General features: G+C 40.7%; 1 protein-coding gene across 7 annotated transcripts in view; it reads right to left on the bottom strand.

Annotated features, from left to right (window-relative positions):
- The window catches only part of REPS2 (RALBP1 associated Eps domain containing 2), a 207,737-nt gene that overhangs the window by 83,398 nt on the left and 105,377 nt on the right, over window positions 1-18,962 (bottom strand). For 4 of the 7 annotated variants that reach the window (XM_055267321.2, XM_055267322.2, XM_055267324.2 and 1 more), the window contains exons 8-11: window positions 18,147-18,289; window positions 11,219-11,313; window positions 5,276-5,345; window positions 3,747-3,800 (exon numbers count right to left, since the gene is read on the bottom strand). In XM_055267321.2, the coding sequence (XP_055123296.1) occupies window positions 3,747-3,800; window positions 5,276-5,345; window positions 11,219-11,313; window positions 18,147-18,289 (362 nt within the window). The remainder of the gene's footprint in view (window positions 1-3,746; window positions 3,801-5,275; window positions 5,346-11,218; window positions 11,314-18,146; window positions 18,290-18,962) is intronic. The other 3 variants (XM_055267326.2, XM_055267323.2, XM_063634564.1) reach the window with 1 other exon arrangement.

Here is an 18,962-nt window from a genome sequence, read left to right as displayed (position 1 = left end):
GTGATCAAATCATATAGAGAATTATGAACAAAATCGCTGAATCTTTTCCCAGCCATATGACTTTTCCTCATCAAATTTAAATCATAAACTAACTTGCTCACTGCCAACACCCATACAGCCTTCTTCCCCATCACAAGTTGTGAGGAGTACTTAGAAACATTTACAAAAACATTGATCCTCTTTTTATGCTTTCAATCCTCTATGGAAGACAACTTTAGGAACCAGTAGCTATGCTCAGGTGTTAAAAACATTGCAAATTTTTCATCATAGAATGTCATAAAAAATCATAGAAAAGGTGCTAGTAACACAGAACAAGAAGAATGTAATTTCTTTGTCTGCATGAATTCTTCCAAAAAGAAAATGTCTCACTGCATTATCTCATCCTCTTTATTTATTTATTTTTTTCTTTTTTTCTTCTTTTTATTTTTTATTATTATACTTTAGGTTTTAGGGTACATGTGCACAATGCAGGTTTGTTACATATGTATCCATGTGCCATGTTGTTTTGCTGCACCCATTAACTCGTCATTTAGCATTAGGTATATCTCCTAATGCTGCTCGTCCTCTTTTACATTGCTCCAAAGATAAAAACCCTCCTTGGTATGAAGCAGCCTGAATTTATGACGATCATTAAAATCCTTGGGTTAGATAACAGGGCAGAGAGGGGAGGTGAAAATCCTCATAAATGCTAACAAGGCACAAAGCAAACTACTGGTCAGCTGCACAAGAAAACACTTCTCCCAACCCAAGCATTTTGGCTTGTTGTAGTGAGAACACAGGGATCTCCCAGCTTCAAACAGCTGAAACGCTGCCAGAGTGCAGGAAAGCCTGGAAAGCCCAAGGAGTCTGAGTCCCCTTTTGCCCGTTATCGTGCACCCACACCTGGATATAGACAGAAAAAGACCTCCCTCCCTCCTACAAACCCCAGGCAGGAAAGAAAGCGGCCTCAGGAAGCCTCTCTCCCAGCTCAGGAGGCTGCCTTGGGGCTGGGTGGACAGAGTGGACCAGACTCACCGCAGAGCTGGGGAAGCCCTCTGCACAGGCTGCCTGCAGCTGGCTCCGTGGCCCTCTTCTCCCTCAGGCCCCAGTGCTTTCAAGAAATACGTGGGTAGGAGAGGTCCCGGCCATGATAAAATACTGTTCCCCAAACCAGACCATGGTGACTGTTAATTCCTTTGTCAACTGCCATTATCTTTGTCTTTTTGCTGGTAGGGATGGGTGTGGAAGGAGGGGTGAGCCCTGCTGGTGAGAGATAGACAGACAGACAGACAGACAGATGGGGTGAGGGTGTGGATGAGTAGTGGAGAGACAGGACTAGAGACCAGGCCAGGAGTCCTGAGACTAAGGCCCTCCTCCTGGCCATGACACTAACTAGCTGTTACTTCCCTGAACCTCAGTCTCCTCACCTAGAAAACAAAGGCAATAAAAATGCAGTCTCTTTCTCACAGGGACAGATAAGGTGAAAGTACTTTAAAAACTGAATGTACTTTAGAATTGCAAAATATTACTATTGTAGAGTGCATAAATAAAGGCTCCTAATTTTTCAAGCCTGGAAATCTGGTTTCTAAATTTAGTTTCTTCTAGGACAGCAAAGGAGGTGCAGGTGAGAGCAGGTAATGGAAGGACAGAACTGCTCTACCCCAATAAAAACATGGGGTGACAGTTGGCAATGGAGCGGCTGCTAGAATCACCAACAGCAGTCTAAAGACAGCACTGTGAGGGTGAACCAGCTGAAAACACCTCAATATGGGCCACAAACATCAAGAAAAAGACCATCGTTGTGCATGGTGCTCTGTTGAATTAGGTTGGAATGGGATATTGGTTTAAAAAATCTCTTAAGACGCCACTAATACAGACACTCTCAGCAACTACAACAAATGGATCATAGCTTCTCATGTAGCTGGAAAGAGGGAAGAGGAATGCCAACTTCCTAGAACACTCAAGGCATGTCATCTTTCCAGGAAATGGGAATGGAAAGAGGAGCAGGCCTAGAGATTAACCCTCCAAAAGGCAGCAACTGAACTGAGGTCCACATGGCAAGGACAGCCATCCAGAATTCTAAATCACCACCTTGAAACGCTTGTGTCTCCCACTGGGAATCCAAACATTTCCCAGAAAAGGAGGGATTAACTATGTTTAAGATGAGGAACTCCCTCATACCCAGAGAGGGGCAGTAGTGGGAAGAACAAATCAGAAAACACATAGCATGCTGCCGGGCACAATGAGAAATCAATTCTGACATACTTCCCATGCTGTGGCATACCCAACAAGTTTTATTTGGTGATGCCATGTCCTAGTCAATGAAGGAATGTTAAAAATGAGATCTAAAGCTCATGCCCAAGAGGACACGTGATCTTGTGCTAAAATCCCTTAAAAAAAAAGTAGGAAGAGTTATGATCCTCAAAGGCTGTTGGAGAAGCACCAATTTAACACTCCAAATTTAAACAGCTTTTACTAATACTACAACATGAAGTTTACGAAAACTGGAATGCATCCACTTTAGCTCCAGAAATAAGAGCTAGAAAGAACTGACCCCAGGCGTTGGCCTACATTAACAGAGCATTTCACCCAATAAGGAATGAATTCAAATCTGTTTCGAGAGTCAAAATTAAGCTTGGGAATTCCCATCACTTTTGGAGTCATGGTTGATCTATAACCTTCTATTTTGTAGCATCACCTTCCAGAGCTGGTGGTTCCCAAAATAGGCTATGTACCAGAACCAACTGGGGAGCTGCCTAAAAATACAGCTTCTCAGGCTTCCATAATTGAAATTCATCATCCACATTCATTCATATTTATTCTCATTCTCATATTCTCTCTCTCTCTCCTTCCCCCTACCGTATTTTTCTCCCACTCCCCCAACTCCTTCCTCTCCCTCCACCCATCTCTCTTTGAAACTCTGAATGAACTTGACATTTGGGAAATATTGTACCACAGCATAAGCCTCAAGATTATATTGATTCCTCTGTTCCAACTTTCAACAAATAAGCCTAGGATGATAGCTAGCTTATCACAACAAACATGATTGACTTATTAAAAATATGCAAGAAATAAAATAGCAAAAGAGAAAGCAACAACTTCTTTCATATCCTTATAACTAGAGCTCCAAATAGTAATGTCTTCTGTAGCCACTTTGTTTTTTTAACTAGATTCAACTTGGTTCAATGATGGCTCCATCAACAGAGAGCTGAGGACACAGGGGCAGCCATTCTCCGTGACTCCACAGACATAGGTCTGACGCTCCAAAAACCTGGACAACTTTTCTTTTTCTCCTTGGAATCCACTCCATATATAAGCACATATAGTTGCCTTCCTGGTGGTGAAGCATAATAAAAATATTTGAGATTTCTGCTTTGGAAATGGAAAATACCAACTCTGGGCCTCCAATTGATCTACCCTATAAGTTCCTTACTCTACACAAAACCCAAAATGGCTTGTTGAAATCGTCTCAACCTCAAGCCTTCTCAATTTTGCACTTAGTAACAAGACCCTATATTCACACGGAGTGATCCTTCGTGATCCTTTCAGTGAAACTTAAAAACTTGAAAAGATATCACCCTGTTCTCATACCTGAAAAGAGAGAAAGGGTAAAAAGCCAAAAGGTTTCCTTATAATAAAATACAAGACAAATAAATAGACAGAAACAGACACACTATCACAGAGATATCAGTCTTCTACTCACTGACTTGCTGTTTTTTATTTTTAAATAATTATATAGAAAGTATACAAAAATGGTTTTCTCCTACCTGGATCCTCAGACACGTCCTTTGGTAAGGCTTCGTTGATAGTACTTTTCAAAGCTAGTGGTGTTTTGTTTTTTAAGCAACAAGAAAGAGAAAAGAGGAAAAAAAATTAAAACTATAAAATGTTATTTCTGAGGCAAACTGGATTAAAACAAAGAATCGCTAGTCATCACTTACAAAAACAGGTCTCACAAACCTCTAAAAGTTGCTATAGCATTTACTAAAACAATAAAGACCTCCTGGAGTATGGAAATAGGTTCTCCTTCTACAAAGAGCAAAGATGTATTTTCAACTTTCCAGAGAGAGCACCTCAAGCAGATAGGAGGAGTATTACTAGGAAGTATTGGGAGTTTCTCCCTCTTTCATTCCTGACACCCAGACTGATGACATGAGAATCCCTGGGAGTGAAATCCAGGCTTCAATATTTTTACAGTTTGCCCAGTTATTCCACTGTGCAGTTAGGAGAATGGTCAGAGTACATGCTACTGCAGACAATGTCAAGTTCTACCTGTCTCTCCGAAGCAAGTATTTAAACAGAGAACATGCAATTACTGTCACTTAATGGAAAACTTATTTTTCATGTTTAGCCCCCATACAATGCCTAATCAATGGCAGGCCTCAACAATAAAACCTGAAATAGCTTCACTGATTTTTAGTCCCTTCAAATGAGCCTCTCATTCATGGGTAGTAAATCAATATCAAATAACAGGCAGAATACTGGCTTGAGGCTTAGAAAAAATCTTGGTTCTTGTCCCAAATCTTTTTCTTAATAACTAGGCAAATGATTCATAGTGTCTGAATTTCAGTTTACTCATCTCTAAATTTCAGGTGATAAAACTTACCAGCTTCCATTCAGTTTTGTGAGGACTGAATAAGACAGTATATGAGGAAGGACCTGGTAGATTATAAAGCACTACACCAAGTATAGGAGGTGGGGGAGAGGGTCCCTCCCACACTTCTAGATATTCCCAGGCCAACTCTTCCCTGGGAGTAGCTCTAACAAGGAATGCTGTGCTGCACTGCTTCTCAGCTGCCCAGTAAGATAGGAAAATTGTAGCTGGGCTCCATGTCACACTCCCACACTCGCAAAGCCAAGAAACAGATAAACACTAAGGACAGAAGCTCTGTCCAGAAGAGAACTTCCTCATGGATTAGAGCTGTGTGCAAATGTGCATTTACACTGATGTCTGGGATCACATCCGCAAACACAACATGTTAAGTTCTCAATTTGTTCAGCTTCCTGTCATTTCCTAATTGCTACAATCAGATTCCAGTGTAAGGTGTTAAGAGTAGCCTGAGGGTCAGCAATGACTAAAGGGCCAATGAGTTGGAAGACTCTGGACACTCAAGCTCTTGCTACCACTTTGTTAACTATTGTTTTATGACAATGATTTGAACTACTTAATCTATCCAAATGTGCTTACATGCTGAGAACCGCCCTCATATGCTCTAGAAGCCACCATTCCAAGAGGAGTAGATAAGATAACAGAGGTAGAAGGTTGGTTAAGGAAGAAAACTCACTCTTTTCCTACCTTGTTTGTCATCACTAGTTACATCCTGGGTAGGGACAGGAAGGTCAGCCATGTCTTTAACAGATGTCTTCTTTGAAAAAGAAAAGTAAATGAATTAAACTGGTTGGAATAGAAATTAAGTGATGCACACATACGACGAAAAAAAAAATTTTTTTTTTTTTTTTGAGACAGTCTCGCTCTGTCGCCCAGGCTGGAGTGCAGTGGTGCGATCTCGGCTCACTGCAAGCTCCACCTCTCGGGTTCACGCCATTCTCCTGCCTCAGCCTCCTGAGCAGCTGGGACTACAGGCGCCTGCCACCACGCCCGGCTAATTTTTTGTATTTTTAGTAGAGATGGGCTTTCACCATGTTAGCCAGGATGGTCTCCATCTCCTGACCTCGTGATCCACCCGCCTCAGCCTCCCAAAGTGCTAGGATTATAGGCGTGAGCCACCGCACCTGGCCGAAAATGTCTTAAAAGCTATTATTTCTTGCCAACATTTCCATCTGCAGTAAACCCTGCATTTAATACTATCTTATTTTTTTTAGGTTCCTAGTGAGGTATATGTTAATTTGTATTGAAATTTTACATACACAGAGGAAAAAATGATTCAGATTAAGGCACATGTATTAAATCTGAATTCAGACTGGGATTCAGCCACAGAATTGCATAGCAACTCTTGTCCATTTGGCCAAGAACAAACCTGTTCTTTATGTATTTTTTCACAAACACAAAGAAGTTCTGACAAGTGGCCCCACAATGTGGGTGTTTGCCAAGATCTGTCATGCAGATGGTGTCTAAACCTGATTAAAATAGCCTTCTTGTTGTAGGATAAAAGAATTTTACTGATGAGCAGATTAAAATTTTCTCCTAATGCAAACGGGGGGAAGTCCTTACACTAATATGAATACCCAAATCTATCAAGTATGAATTAGTTTTAAACCGTTTAAAATCTACTTACTGTAAATTTACTTCTTGTAAATTCTCAATTTAACACACATTCTAACTATAGTTAATAACAATGTATGGTATACTTGAAAACTGCTAAGGAAGTTGATCTTAAATGTTCTCACCACACCAAAAAAAGGTAACTATGTGAGAGGTGACAGATATGTTAATTAGCTTGATTGCAGTAATCATTTCACAATATATACATAGATCAAAACATCATAAATATACATTTTTTGTCAATTATACCTCAAAGCTGGAAAAGAATATGCACTCTAAGGCCTATAAGATTAAGTTCAAGAATAATATATATACACATTTGCTTTATTTATATACACAAACTCTGAAAAGATATGTAAGAATTGAAAGGTGAGTTGGTAGATGGGAGGAAGACTTGTCAACATATGTCTTTTGATACTGTTTATGTTTAAAACATAGTCACAAATCAAATAAAGATAAATTGTAACATTTATCTTGAAGGAAGGAGAGTAAATGCCTGGAGCCATCTGGTGTTCCAAAAAGTTAATTGGTTTACCTCTCAGAACCTAAACAACCCCAGAGAGATAAGCAATACTTTTGTTTTTAAACTGATCTGAAGAAAGAGACCGAAGTATTACTCAGTAGAAAACTGGTCTAAGATTTAACAGTCTTCACTCAGGTAATTCTTTTTTTTTTGAGACAGAGTCCTGCTCTGTCGCCCAGGCTGGAGTGCAGTGGCAGAATCTTGGCTTACTGCAACCTCCACCTCCCGGGTTCAAGTGATTCTCCTGCCTCAGCCTCTTGAGTAGCTGGGACTACAGGCATATGCCACTATGCCCGGGTAATTTTTTGTATTTTTAGCAGAGACAGGGTTTCACCGTGTTAGCCAGGATGGTCTCAATCTCCTGACCTCGTGATCCACCCACCTCAGCCTCACATAGTGCTGGGATTTACTCATTAAAACGAAGTATCCAGATATAATTTTCTATTCAAAGTCTACTATCTCCAATAGAACAGACAATGTATCATAACAGTGCATTTCTTTCATTGTCTTTTCCCACCTGCATTATAAATCAGGCCCCTTTGGAGAATAACATAATTTAGAAGTAGGCAATGTAGATAAAAAGAAAACTCAAAAAATTGTTGAAAGAAATTAAATATCTAAATAAATGGAAAGACATCTCATGTTCATGAGTTGGAAGACTTAATATTGGTACGGTGGCCATACTCTCCAAACTGATCTACAAATTCAATGCAATCTTTTTTTGTCAGAATTTGGCAAGCTTGTCCTAAATTTCATATGGAAATGCAAGGAAGTCAGAATAGCAAAATATTCTTGAAAAAGAAGAAAAAAGTTAAAGGATTCACACTTCTTGATTTCAAAACTTACTACAAATCTAAAATTATCAAGACACTGTGGTACTGGCATAGTCATAAACATATAGATCAATAGAATAGAACTGAAAACTCAGAGATAAACCCTTACATCTATGGTCAGTTGATTTCCAACAAGGGTGCAAGACAATTCAATGGGGAAAAAAACATCTTTTCAATAAATGGTGCTGGGACGACTAGAAATCCACATACAAAAAAATAAAGTCGGACCTCTTCCTCAGAACATACACAAAAATTAACTCAAAATTAATCACACACCTAAATGTAAAGGTCTAAAACTATAAAACTCTTAGAAGAGGCCAGGCTCAGTGATTCACGCCTGTAATCCCAGAACTATGGGAGGCCGAGGTGGGTGGATCACAAGGTCAAGAGATTGAGACCATCCTGGCCAACATGGTGAAACCCTGTCTCTACTAAAAATAGAAAAATTATCTGGGCTTGGTGGCGCACACCTGTAGTCCCAGCTACTCAGGAGGCTGAGGCAGGAGAATTGCTTGAACCCGGGAGGCAGAGGTTGCAATGAGCTGAGATCACACCACTGCACTCTGGCCTGGTGACAGAGCGAGATTCCGTCTCAAAAAAACAAAACAAAACAAACAAACAAAACTCTTAGAAGAAAACACGGCAGTAAATCTTTGTGATTTAATATTAGGCAATGGTTTCTTAGATATGATGCCAAAAGCACAAGAACACTTACAATTCAATAGACAAGTAATGCAATTTTAAAATGGACAAAGGACGTAGACACTTGGCCAAAGAAGATATACAAATGACTAATAAGCACACAAAAAGATGCTCAACATCATTAATCATTAGGAAACTCAAATCAAAACCACAATGAGATACCACTTCATTCCACTAGGGTGTCTAAAATCAAAAAGGCAGACAATAAGTGTTAACAAGGATGTGGGAAAATTGGAACCCTCATACACTGCTAGTGGAAGAATGTAAAATAGTATAGTTGCTTTGGAAGGCAGTTTGGTGGTTCCTCAGAAAGTTATGATACAATCCAACAACTCCACTCCTAGGTATACACTCAAGAGAACCGAAAACACACATCCACACAAAAACTTGTACATCTATGTTCATAGCAGCATTATTTACAAAAGCCAAAAGTGGAAGCAATGCAAATATCCATCAACTGATGAATGGACAAAATGTAGCATATCCATACAATGCAATATTATTCAGCATTGAAAAGGAATGAAGCACTGATACATGTTATGATCTCAGTGAACCTTGAAAACATTATACTAAGTGAAAGAATGCAGTCACAAAACACTACATACTATATGCTTCCATTTATATGAAATGTCCAGAATAGGCAAATCTAGAGACAGAAAATAGACTAGTGATTATCAGAGGCTGGCAGAGACAGTGGAATAGGAAGTGACTGCTCGTGAGTATTGGGTTTCTCTTTGGGCTGATGATGTTTTTCTAAAATTAAACTGTAGTGATGGTGGAACAACTGTTAATATAATAAAAATTACTGAATTGTATACTTTTAAATGGGTATGGTATGTAAAGTCTCTATCAATAAAGCTGTTTAGAAAAAGAAAGAAATCCAGTAATGTAAGAGACACTCATAAAAAGAAATATACCTGAAATTATCATCTGTAATTCTCAATGGAAATAAGTACACGGCTACAGCTCTGCTTTCTTTAGAAAAAGATGTATCACTAAGCCAATTTCTCATGACCTGAGACCTAAATCACCTGCAGCTTTGTTCAGAACACAACCACCTATACTGGAGTCATCGATCACAGGGCTGGTTCCAAAATCTAATTAAACTCCGTGCATTCACGACAGATTAAAAGACTGGTAGAAAGAACAATCAGTAATAGCTTAGAAGAACATGAAATATTGAATCATTATTGCAATCTGACCCGTACTTCTTAAATGAACAAATCATCAATAAACCCTATTACTTTGTCCTTGAATTTTGTTTACTGCGTTCATTGTCTAAAACCATAGCATCCTCAAAAATAACAATTTGGTTGGAAAAGAGGGATTTTTTGTTGTTGTTTTGCTTTCTTCTTTAGATAGGGCAAAAAAAAAAAAAAAGACTAGGTAGTTTTTAATCTCCCCTCCCCAAGGAGGCCACTTAAAGTATACAAAAGTATATAAAACTAGCTGCATATAATATCCACAAAGGTGAATATATGTAACGTCATCCAGGACATTAGAGAGAGAGAGAGAGAGCAAGCGAGAGAGACTGTGTGTGTGTGTGTGTGTGTGTGTGTGTGTAACAGAGTAAAACAGACATCAGGGTGTGCGTGTGTAACAGATTTTATGGCCATTTTAAAGAGGACCAACGAATAACTTCATCATTTTATGCAAGCAGGGGGAGCCCATCACACACACACACATAGTCAGAGAGCCATAGACGTATCCATCCTGGCTTGATAAACAAAGCTCTTTAAACACTGCTAGAAGCCCCAAAGTAAACTGAAGGCCATGAAAAGTGGCAAACTATTTTATCTGTCTCTTTGTCATATGCATTCTGCAGAAAAAAAAATTTTAACCAAAATTCTTCAAATGCACATCTGTCATTCCTCCTGAAGTGACTTTTCTTTATGTCTTTTTCCCATGAGTAGAAATCTGAGGAAAGTACCATGGAGGATACAACTCAAAGAAAGAGAAGCAAAATGGCAGAGAGATGTTAGTCAGAGGGGCACTGGAAAGGCAGGCTTGACTGGCTCACAGGGGAGCAGACGGTGCCATCCATAACACATGCTACAGGCATGAGGGCCTCATGTGAGAAAATAAATCATCATGCACAGTCACAAGATATTAAAGAAATGTCCCTGTTCCCTGCCTTTGACTTCTATCATCTTGCAATGGTTTCAACTAGGGTCAGAGGACTCTAATAGTCTCTGACTATTATGGAGTCTGTGAATAAAGCTCCATTTATTAAACATTTCCAGATCTTTAAAGGAAAGGAACAGCAGGTATCCTAAATTGTCATCATAGTAATCATAATGGTGATGATGATGATAATGACAATGGTGATGACAGCAATAACTATAACAACTCCTATTTATTGATCCATAGCTAACGCTTCCTAAGCACTTAGCTAAGCCCTTCCATCCATGGCCCAACACTGGGGGAATTCTCCAAGTTCCTTCTGGGGATCATCCAAATCAGTCCTCATTTGGTCCAAAAGCTAAAAACCCTGAGGGAGTTCCAAATGTGATTTGGGGCCCTCATATAAAGTTCTCAAACCTCTTCTCAAAACAGTTCTGGTTCAGTATAGCTTACTAATGCCCAACTGATAAAAATACAATTAAAACTGTTTACTAGGGAATTAAAGCTCGGTTAAAGTAAATAACTTGGCTAGAATTTTCTGGCTTAGTTTGGCTACATCTACATTTCACATCTAGAAGGTCTAGAGATTATGTTACTTACTTTACCACATCCAGTTTTAGGGAGAAAAGGGAAAAAAATTATAGATACATCTGGTGTCTAGATCTGAAAGGTTGAGCATCAAAGTATTAATAATTACCAAGTATGAAAAGGAAATGTTATAAAAGCTCATTTTCAAACAAAAAAAAGTTCATTTTCCAGAATTCATAAAGAACATAGGCTAATGGATTTAACTCCATACACATCCTTATTTATCAGCATATGAAGATTTTTTACCTCCATCCGATTCAAGTCACGAGGCTGTTGATTTGCCGGCAGTGACTCAGAATAAGAATCAAATAATTGACAGTCCCACTTGGGCTTAGGAAAAGCTAAGAAGAAACAAAAAGAATATATAAGAATATTTCCTATAGCCATAGTAATCAGTGTTTCCCATCAGCTTTTCTGTGCTTGCTAAATATAACAACAAAACCAGCTAGCTCTGATAGACCACGTATGGCATTCATCATGCTGAGGTAGTATTTTCAGTTCTTCATATGGACAACCCAGTACTTCTATTATCCCCATTTCACATGTGATGAAACTGAGAACAGGGCAACTTACTCAAGGTCATACAGCTGATAAATGGAAGAGCGGGGACTTGAACTCTCAGCAGTCTGGCTGAAGGGTATGTGCTCTGAACGCTTCATGTTATAGCATAGTAATTTTCCACAATAACCATCACTATCACAATATGTAGGTCTTAACTATGTTACTAGTGTAGTTTCTAATGTATAGGGACATTAACTAAGGAAATACATCATTTAACTATTGTTGGAAATAGGCAAGATCTTATAATGATGTGCACCCAACATGATTTTACGAAATATTTATCTCCTTGGTTGGCAGGAATGATAAAAATAAGAGCATAAATTCTTGCTGATTTACAACAAAGAAAAAAAATCACATTAAGGGTTTCTTTCAATATGTAATAGTGACACTAGCTGTTATTTCCGTAGTTGAGTGAATTCACATGAGGAAAAATCAGGCTACTTGGTAAGCTAATTACTTCACACCAGGCTATGTCTTAGAAGCAGATTCTGCTTCACTACTTTGTCACAAAGTAATTAGGAAAGAAATACCTCAACAGCTAGAAAATTTGTCAATATTCCAAAGAGGAAAAGCAGACTGTGGCAGATAATAAACAGAAGCTACAAATCAAATTTGTCAAAACAAGCTATTAGGAAATAAAATTGTAATGCAAGGTTTAAAAAAATTTGAATCAAATGTGAAAAGTGGAGTGGCATTGTTTTTAATCTTTCCCCACTCTCCCACTCCCATCAGGGACTGAAATGCCAATATCCTTCTGCAGTAAAGTACTGGCCATTGGCCAGGCATGGTGGCTCACACCTGTAATGCCAGCACTTTGGGAGGCCAAGGCAGGAGGATTGCTTGAGCCCAGGAGTTTGAGACCAGCCTGGGCAACATAGTGAGACCCTGTCTCATCTGTCTTTGTATCTACCTATCTACCTACCTACGTGTCTATCTAATTTAAATAAACACATACATGCATACATACATACAGTAAGTAAGGAAGTACTGGTCTGAATATCAGCACCACATGGAGTTGAGTACAAGTACCTTAATTTGTTCATTTGCTTACTCTGGTCTGAATTTCACCGATTTCTCTTTCTAGTCTATCAATCAAGGCTCTGACTGGTATTATATGACTGATGCTTTATCATGAGGGGATCTTCCTGTGAAGAAAGCTAACACTTTCCAAAACTATAAATTTTGTCAATTACCTGCTAAATCTCCCTCCAAGGTGTCCACATCTCTCCATCCCACTGTCGCCTCCCCATTGCAAGGACCCCGCTGCTCCTGACTGGCCAGCTACCACAACTTAGTCTTCTGGTTTCTACCTGTGCCCTTCAAAACCTGTTCTCTGGACAGTAACCTGCATGATCATTTCACGTAGCAAATCTGATTGTGTCACTTATCTGCCTAAAATAAGGTGACATTATTGCCCGTCATATGTTCCCCACCTTCTTCCTCAGCTTCAACCTAGCCCCTCTACCCTGGTTCTGTGCACGCCAGCCACTGTGGCCTGAAATTCCCACTCCTCCTATGTTCCCAGCCCCCTCAGAGCCTCCCCAGCATACCTGCTGTTCCCCCTTCCCAGAACCTAAGCTTCTCTCTTCTTCACCTATGTAGTCCTTAGCTCAGCCTTCACATCTCAGCCCAAACGTTTAAGGAAATCTTCCCTAAGATCATGCACCCTCTTGCTGCGCCTGTACTTCCCCTTCATGGCACGTATCAACTGCCCACAAGTTCATGGGAGTAGGAGCTCTGTTTCATGCAGCATTCTGACCACAGTGAACAATGTGGTACCTCTCATGCAGTAAGTACTCCATAGGTATTTTTTTAACAAACTCTATGGCAAAAATTTCTACCAGAACCCACCCAATCACCTATCAAAAGGTGACTTTTTAATTTTTTTATTTTTATATTATTTTTGAAACGGAATCTCACTCTGTCACCCAGGCTGGAGTGCAGTGACGTTATCTCAGCTCACTGCAACCTCTGCCTCCCAGGTTCAAGCGATTCTCCTGCCTCAGCCACCCGAGTAGCTGGGGACCACAGGTGCATGCCACCACATCTGGCTAATTTTTGTATTTTTTGGTGGAGATGGGGTTTCACCATGCTGCCCAGGCTGGTCTCAAAATCCTGACCTCAATTGATCCTCCTGCCTCAGCCTCCCAGAGTGCTGGGATTACAGGCGTGAGCCATCTCACCCAGCTGAAACTATCAAAAGGAGACTTTGGATGAAACTATCAAAAGGAGACTTTGGATGAAACTATCAAAAGGAGACTTTGGATGAAACTATCAAAAGGAGACTTTGGATGAAACTATCAAAAGGAGACTTTGGATGAAACTATCAAAAGGAGACTTTGGATGAAACTATCAAAAGGAGACTTTGGATGAAACTATCAAAAGGCTAGTGGGTAAGCCACCAACTAATACAACTCTGTTCTTGAAGTTTTACTATTAGGGAAAAGGGACTATTTCCATAATTGCAAGTAAAATGGCATCAGATACAAGTCTTGTTCCATTATTTTAGAAAACAGGCCAGGTGTGGTGGGTGGTTCATGCCTGTAATCCCAGCACTTTGGGAGGCCGAGTGGGTGGATCACTTGAGGCCAGAAGTTTGGGACCATCCTGGTCAACATGGTGAAACCCCATCTCTACTAAAATACAAAAATCTGTCAGGCATGGTAGCAGGTGCCTGTAGTTCCAGCTACTCGAGAGGCTGAGGCAGGAGAATTGCTTGAACCCGGGAGGCGGAGATTGCAGTGAGCCAAGATCATGCCACTGCACTCAAGTCTGGGTGACAGAGCAAGACTCCATCTCAAAAAAAAAAATTATTATTTTAGAAAACAAGCTTGTCTAGTTATGAATGCATGAAGATATCAACCAAATTTATACTCTTCACCAATCTTATCAAAAACTGGATTAGATTTTTTAAAGAGTGAATATAGATTAGAAAAAAGTTGGAAAAAGGTAAGAGTTAAGTTTTTTTTAAAAAAAAAAAAAACACTAGGCCGGGCGCGTTGTCCAGCACTTTGGGAGGCCGAGGCGGGTGGATCGTGAGGTCAGGAGCTCGAGACCATCTTGGCTAACATGGTGAAGCCCCATCTCTACTAAAAATACAAAAAATTAGCCAGGCGTGGTGGCGTGTGCCTGTAGTCCCAGCTACTTTGGAGGCTGAGGCAGGAGAATGGCATGAACCCGGGAGGTGGAGCTTGCAGTGAGCCAAGATTGTGCCACTGCACTCCAGCCTGGGCAACAGAGCGAGACTCCATCTCAAAAAAAAAAAAAAAGAAAGAAAAAAGAAAAACAGTAAATGAGATGCCATTAAAATGAACAAAAAAAATGAATAGGATCACTCATATTTTGCAAAGAAAAGCAAAAAAAGCAGAGGAGACCTGGGTGGTTCTGGCCATTTTCTTAAGCTTCATACAATGATAAACATAGGTGATAAAGCATTTTAAAATATACCATCACTGAGTTTGATAGAGTTTTATGGGTTCTTTCATGTTTTCTGTTAGAACTATATAATTATTATTTAAGATTAATCCCACAAGCTCTGGAAATGATGTGCAATTTTTGTTTAGTTGAAGTGTATATGACGGATTCTTCCCTTGTTCCTGTATAAATGCATGCTGACAGTCTCCATAAAAGTCCAGGAAGAAACATGGGGCTCATTGGCACTCTTTTTTATAGATTCTCCTCTACTGAATAAGCAGGTCAAAAGAAGCCATTGGCAGTAGGAAAGGAATCAAGAGATTACTTCTTTCCTGGTAACATACTTTTAGCTCAGGGCTTTCAGATGTCTAAAAATTATGTCGGTGACTTTTTTTTTTTTTTTTTTGAGATGGAGTCTCGCTCTGTCACCCAGGCTAGAGTACAGTGGCACAATCTTGGCTCACTGCAACCTCTGCCTCCCAGGTTCAAGTTATTCTCCTGCCTTGGCCTCCCTAGTAGCTGTGACTACAGGTGTGTGCCACCACATCTGTCTAATTTTTGTATTTTTAATACATGGGGTTTCACCATGTTGGTCAGGCTGGTCTCAAACTCCTGACCTCCAATGATCCACCTGCCTTGGACTCCCAAAGTGCTGAGATTACAGGCGTGAGCCACCACACCCAGCCGTTATGTCAGTGACTTTTGAAATAGTCTGTGAAACACCTGGACACCTACAAAAGTGACTTACCAAATAAGGAGTCATGGCATGTCCCACAGGTTCCATGGCCATATGGCATCAAAACAATAAAACAGTACTAGTCATGACCCCCAAACAGAAAACTCAGTGTGGGTATGGGAGATGAGGTTACCCAGGACTCTCTCCAGGGCTTGAAAGAGGACACAGTGAAAGTATTAAATATAACCCTAGAACAGAACTTGGCCCTTTGCCAGCTATTAATTCCCTTTAGAGAGAGACAAAAGCCCCATGTGTCTCCAATCCCAAGAAAAGGGGCTCCTCTATGACCCTGCACTGCCTTGGCAATGAGAGCCATGTAGGCGTCAAGATAGCCCCCAGAATGCCAGTGCTTCTTTGCCCTGATTCAGGAGAAACAGAAAGAACAGACAAGACAAGACAAGACAAGACAAGACAAGACAAGACAAGACAAGACGAGGGAGAGAATGAGATGGACACAGAAAGACACCAAAGAGAAAAGAAGAGTTTCCCATGCTCCTCAACTGCAAGCTAATTCCTGGGACCCATGAGAGTCTTCCAAGCATCTAAGGAAGGGCAGCAGGCTAGAGTTACAGCCTGCAGTAGGCAGAAAGCAGGTATTGTTAGCAAAATCCAAGCCAGAAATTAGTAGGTTTTGCTCTCTGAACTCTCCCCTTCATATATTTTATGTGGACATTTGAAGAAGATCCCAGAATGGGTCACTCTTCCCCCAACATGTTTACCTGTCACTTAGCAGCAGCCACAAACTTGGCCTCTTCCCTTTGGTTGAGTTCCTATTCTCTCACTATTTAACACAGAAAATGACAGACTTTTTATTTAAGAGAGTCAGAGGCCCCGAGACTGACTTAGATAAGACATTTGCCACTTTGAATCTGGTGTCATCATGAGGAAAGGGCTAGACAAGATAATCTAAGGCCTTTTGCAGATCTAATCACAAAATTTATACTCTACTAATAAGTAATTAAAGTTTCTTTAGACACTGCTCCCTCTTGCTAATAATCACCCATGACTAAGCTCTCATTTCTTTAACAGCCCTTCCCTAAAAAGTGAGAAAGGGCCGGGCGCGGTGGCTCACGCTTGTAATCCCAGCACTTTGGGAGGCCGAGGCGGGCGGATCACGAGGTCGGGAGATCGAGACCACGGTGAAACCCTGTCTCTACTAAAAATACAAAAAATTAGCCGGGCGTGGTGGCGGGCGCCTGTAGTCCCAGCTACTCGGAGAGGCTGAGGCAGGAGAATGGCGTGAACCCGGGAGGCGGAGCTTGCAGTGAGCCGAGATTGCGCCACCGCACTCCAGCCTGGGCGACAGAGCGAGACTCCGTCTCAAAAAAAAAAAAAAAAAAAAAAAGTGAGAAAGGCTGTTGAAAGCACCAGCTGTTTCTGGGGCCTCTCAATGAGCACTATACTTCCATGAATAATGGAAATCAGACCAGTGCCCACTTGCCTTTGAAAAGGGCAAGACACACTATTAATTTTTCTACTCTCCCAAAGGAATTAATACACGTTATACTCACCATGACTCTTTCCCATCTAAAGGGTCCAAAACAATAATTTGAGCGAGACTGTTTTATTAAGGAGAAATATAACCGTTCTAACCTTCTGATATGCTAGAATATTCTATATCTTCATCTGATTGTAGTTACATGGGTGTATACATACACAAAAATTCATCAAGCACACATTTAAGGTGACAACACTTTGCACATTTCACTGCATGTAATTTTTTTACTTTTTTTTTTTTCTTTTTTTTTTCTGAGACAGAGTCTCACTCTTTCTCCCAGGCTGGAGTGCAGTGGCGCGATCTCGGCTCACTGCAAGCTCCGCCTCCTGGGTTCACGCCATTCTCCTGCCTCAGCCTCCAAAGTAGCTGGGACTACAGGCACCCACCACCATGCCCGGCTAATTTTTTTCTTCGTATTTTCTAGTAGAGACGGGGTTTCACCATGTTAGCCAGGATGGTCTCGATCTCCCAACCTCACGATCCACCCGCCTCGGCCTTCCAAAATGCTGGGATTACAGGCGTGAGCCACCGTGCCCGGCTAATTTTTTGACTTTTAAATTAGGTATAAGAGTTCTATTCCACTCCATTGCCCAGGGCCACCCAGAGACACTGGGGTGTGCCTAAAAATGCCAAGTTAACACTTGGCTCTACAGGATCTTCCTCTTCATTTTATACCAGCTGTGAGGTTCAGTACTTGCCTATTTCACAACTGTCATGAAAGGGTAAGTGACTTTGGTTCAAATCCACCCAGATGGTATAGAATGAGAAAAACAGGTAATACACACTTACCCAGATCAGCCCTATTCCTCACATTATGAGATGTGAAAGTCTAACAGCAGTTAAAGAACAATAACTGTAAATACCAAGGACTCCCCAAAGTATCTGGACATCATTTCAAGAAACAAGTTTTTTACACAGCCTGGAGGAAAAGTACTTAAGGTTTACAATTGATGGTGAGGCCTTACCTGCCTGCAGGTATTCTGGCTGCAGAGTTGGAGGCAGGCCCTCAGGCAATGGGTAGCCGTTCTTCCGAGCCACAATGAGATGAAACGCAGCACAGAACTCAGGAAGGGTCAGGGCTCCATCACAGTCAGCATCACTAAGCTCCCTAAATGAAACAAATGTCATGAGTACCTACCATGGGGCTTACAGAACAAGTTACTTGGCCCAAACATGCCAATAAAACTCCCAGACTCTGTGGTGATGGCCCTACCAGATACCCAAACTCTCCTAGCCAAATCCATTTGAAATCTCTGGGAGCCACTCCGAGGAAGAAAAATGCCGATTGATGGGATCAGCATCAGTAGCATTTTACAAATAAAAATTTAAATTATTCAGGTTCCCTAGTTGGTGTGTCTTACAACACTGAGGACATAGGACAAGAAACTACGGCACAGAAATAAAAATGATACCCAGAAGTCCACAGTCATTCAGTAAATGCAGGCTGCATGGGGTGAAAAGCCCTGGACATGGTGTTCAAAACAGGCAGAGGAAGGGTGGCCCCAGGCATTTTATAGTTGTCCTAGCCATTACGCAGTTTACCTGGAGCACAGAAATAAGCTCTTTGTTTTTCAGCTTTAAGGGAAAACCTTGAACTTTTCAAGTCACGTAAATTTTTGTACCAAACTGTTCTTTGCTTGAGAACTCCCTCCTGGGAAAATACAAGTAAGCTCAATAAAAAATGGAATGAATTATGTTTTAGGATAAAACTAGTAACTAAAGAAGACTGGAACCAGATAAGACAAAAAGGAAGAAAGGGGGAGTCTTAAACAGGCTTAACT

Source organism: Symphalangus syndactylus, chromosome X, assembly GCF_028878055.3.
Source record: "Symphalangus syndactylus isolate Jambi chromosome X, NHGRI_mSymSyn1-v2.1_pri, whole genome shotgun sequence".
Lineage (NCBI taxonomy): Eukaryota > Metazoa > Chordata > Mammalia > Primates > Hylobatidae > Symphalangus > Symphalangus syndactylus.
This window is presented reverse-complemented; position numbering and strand designations above follow the sequence as displayed.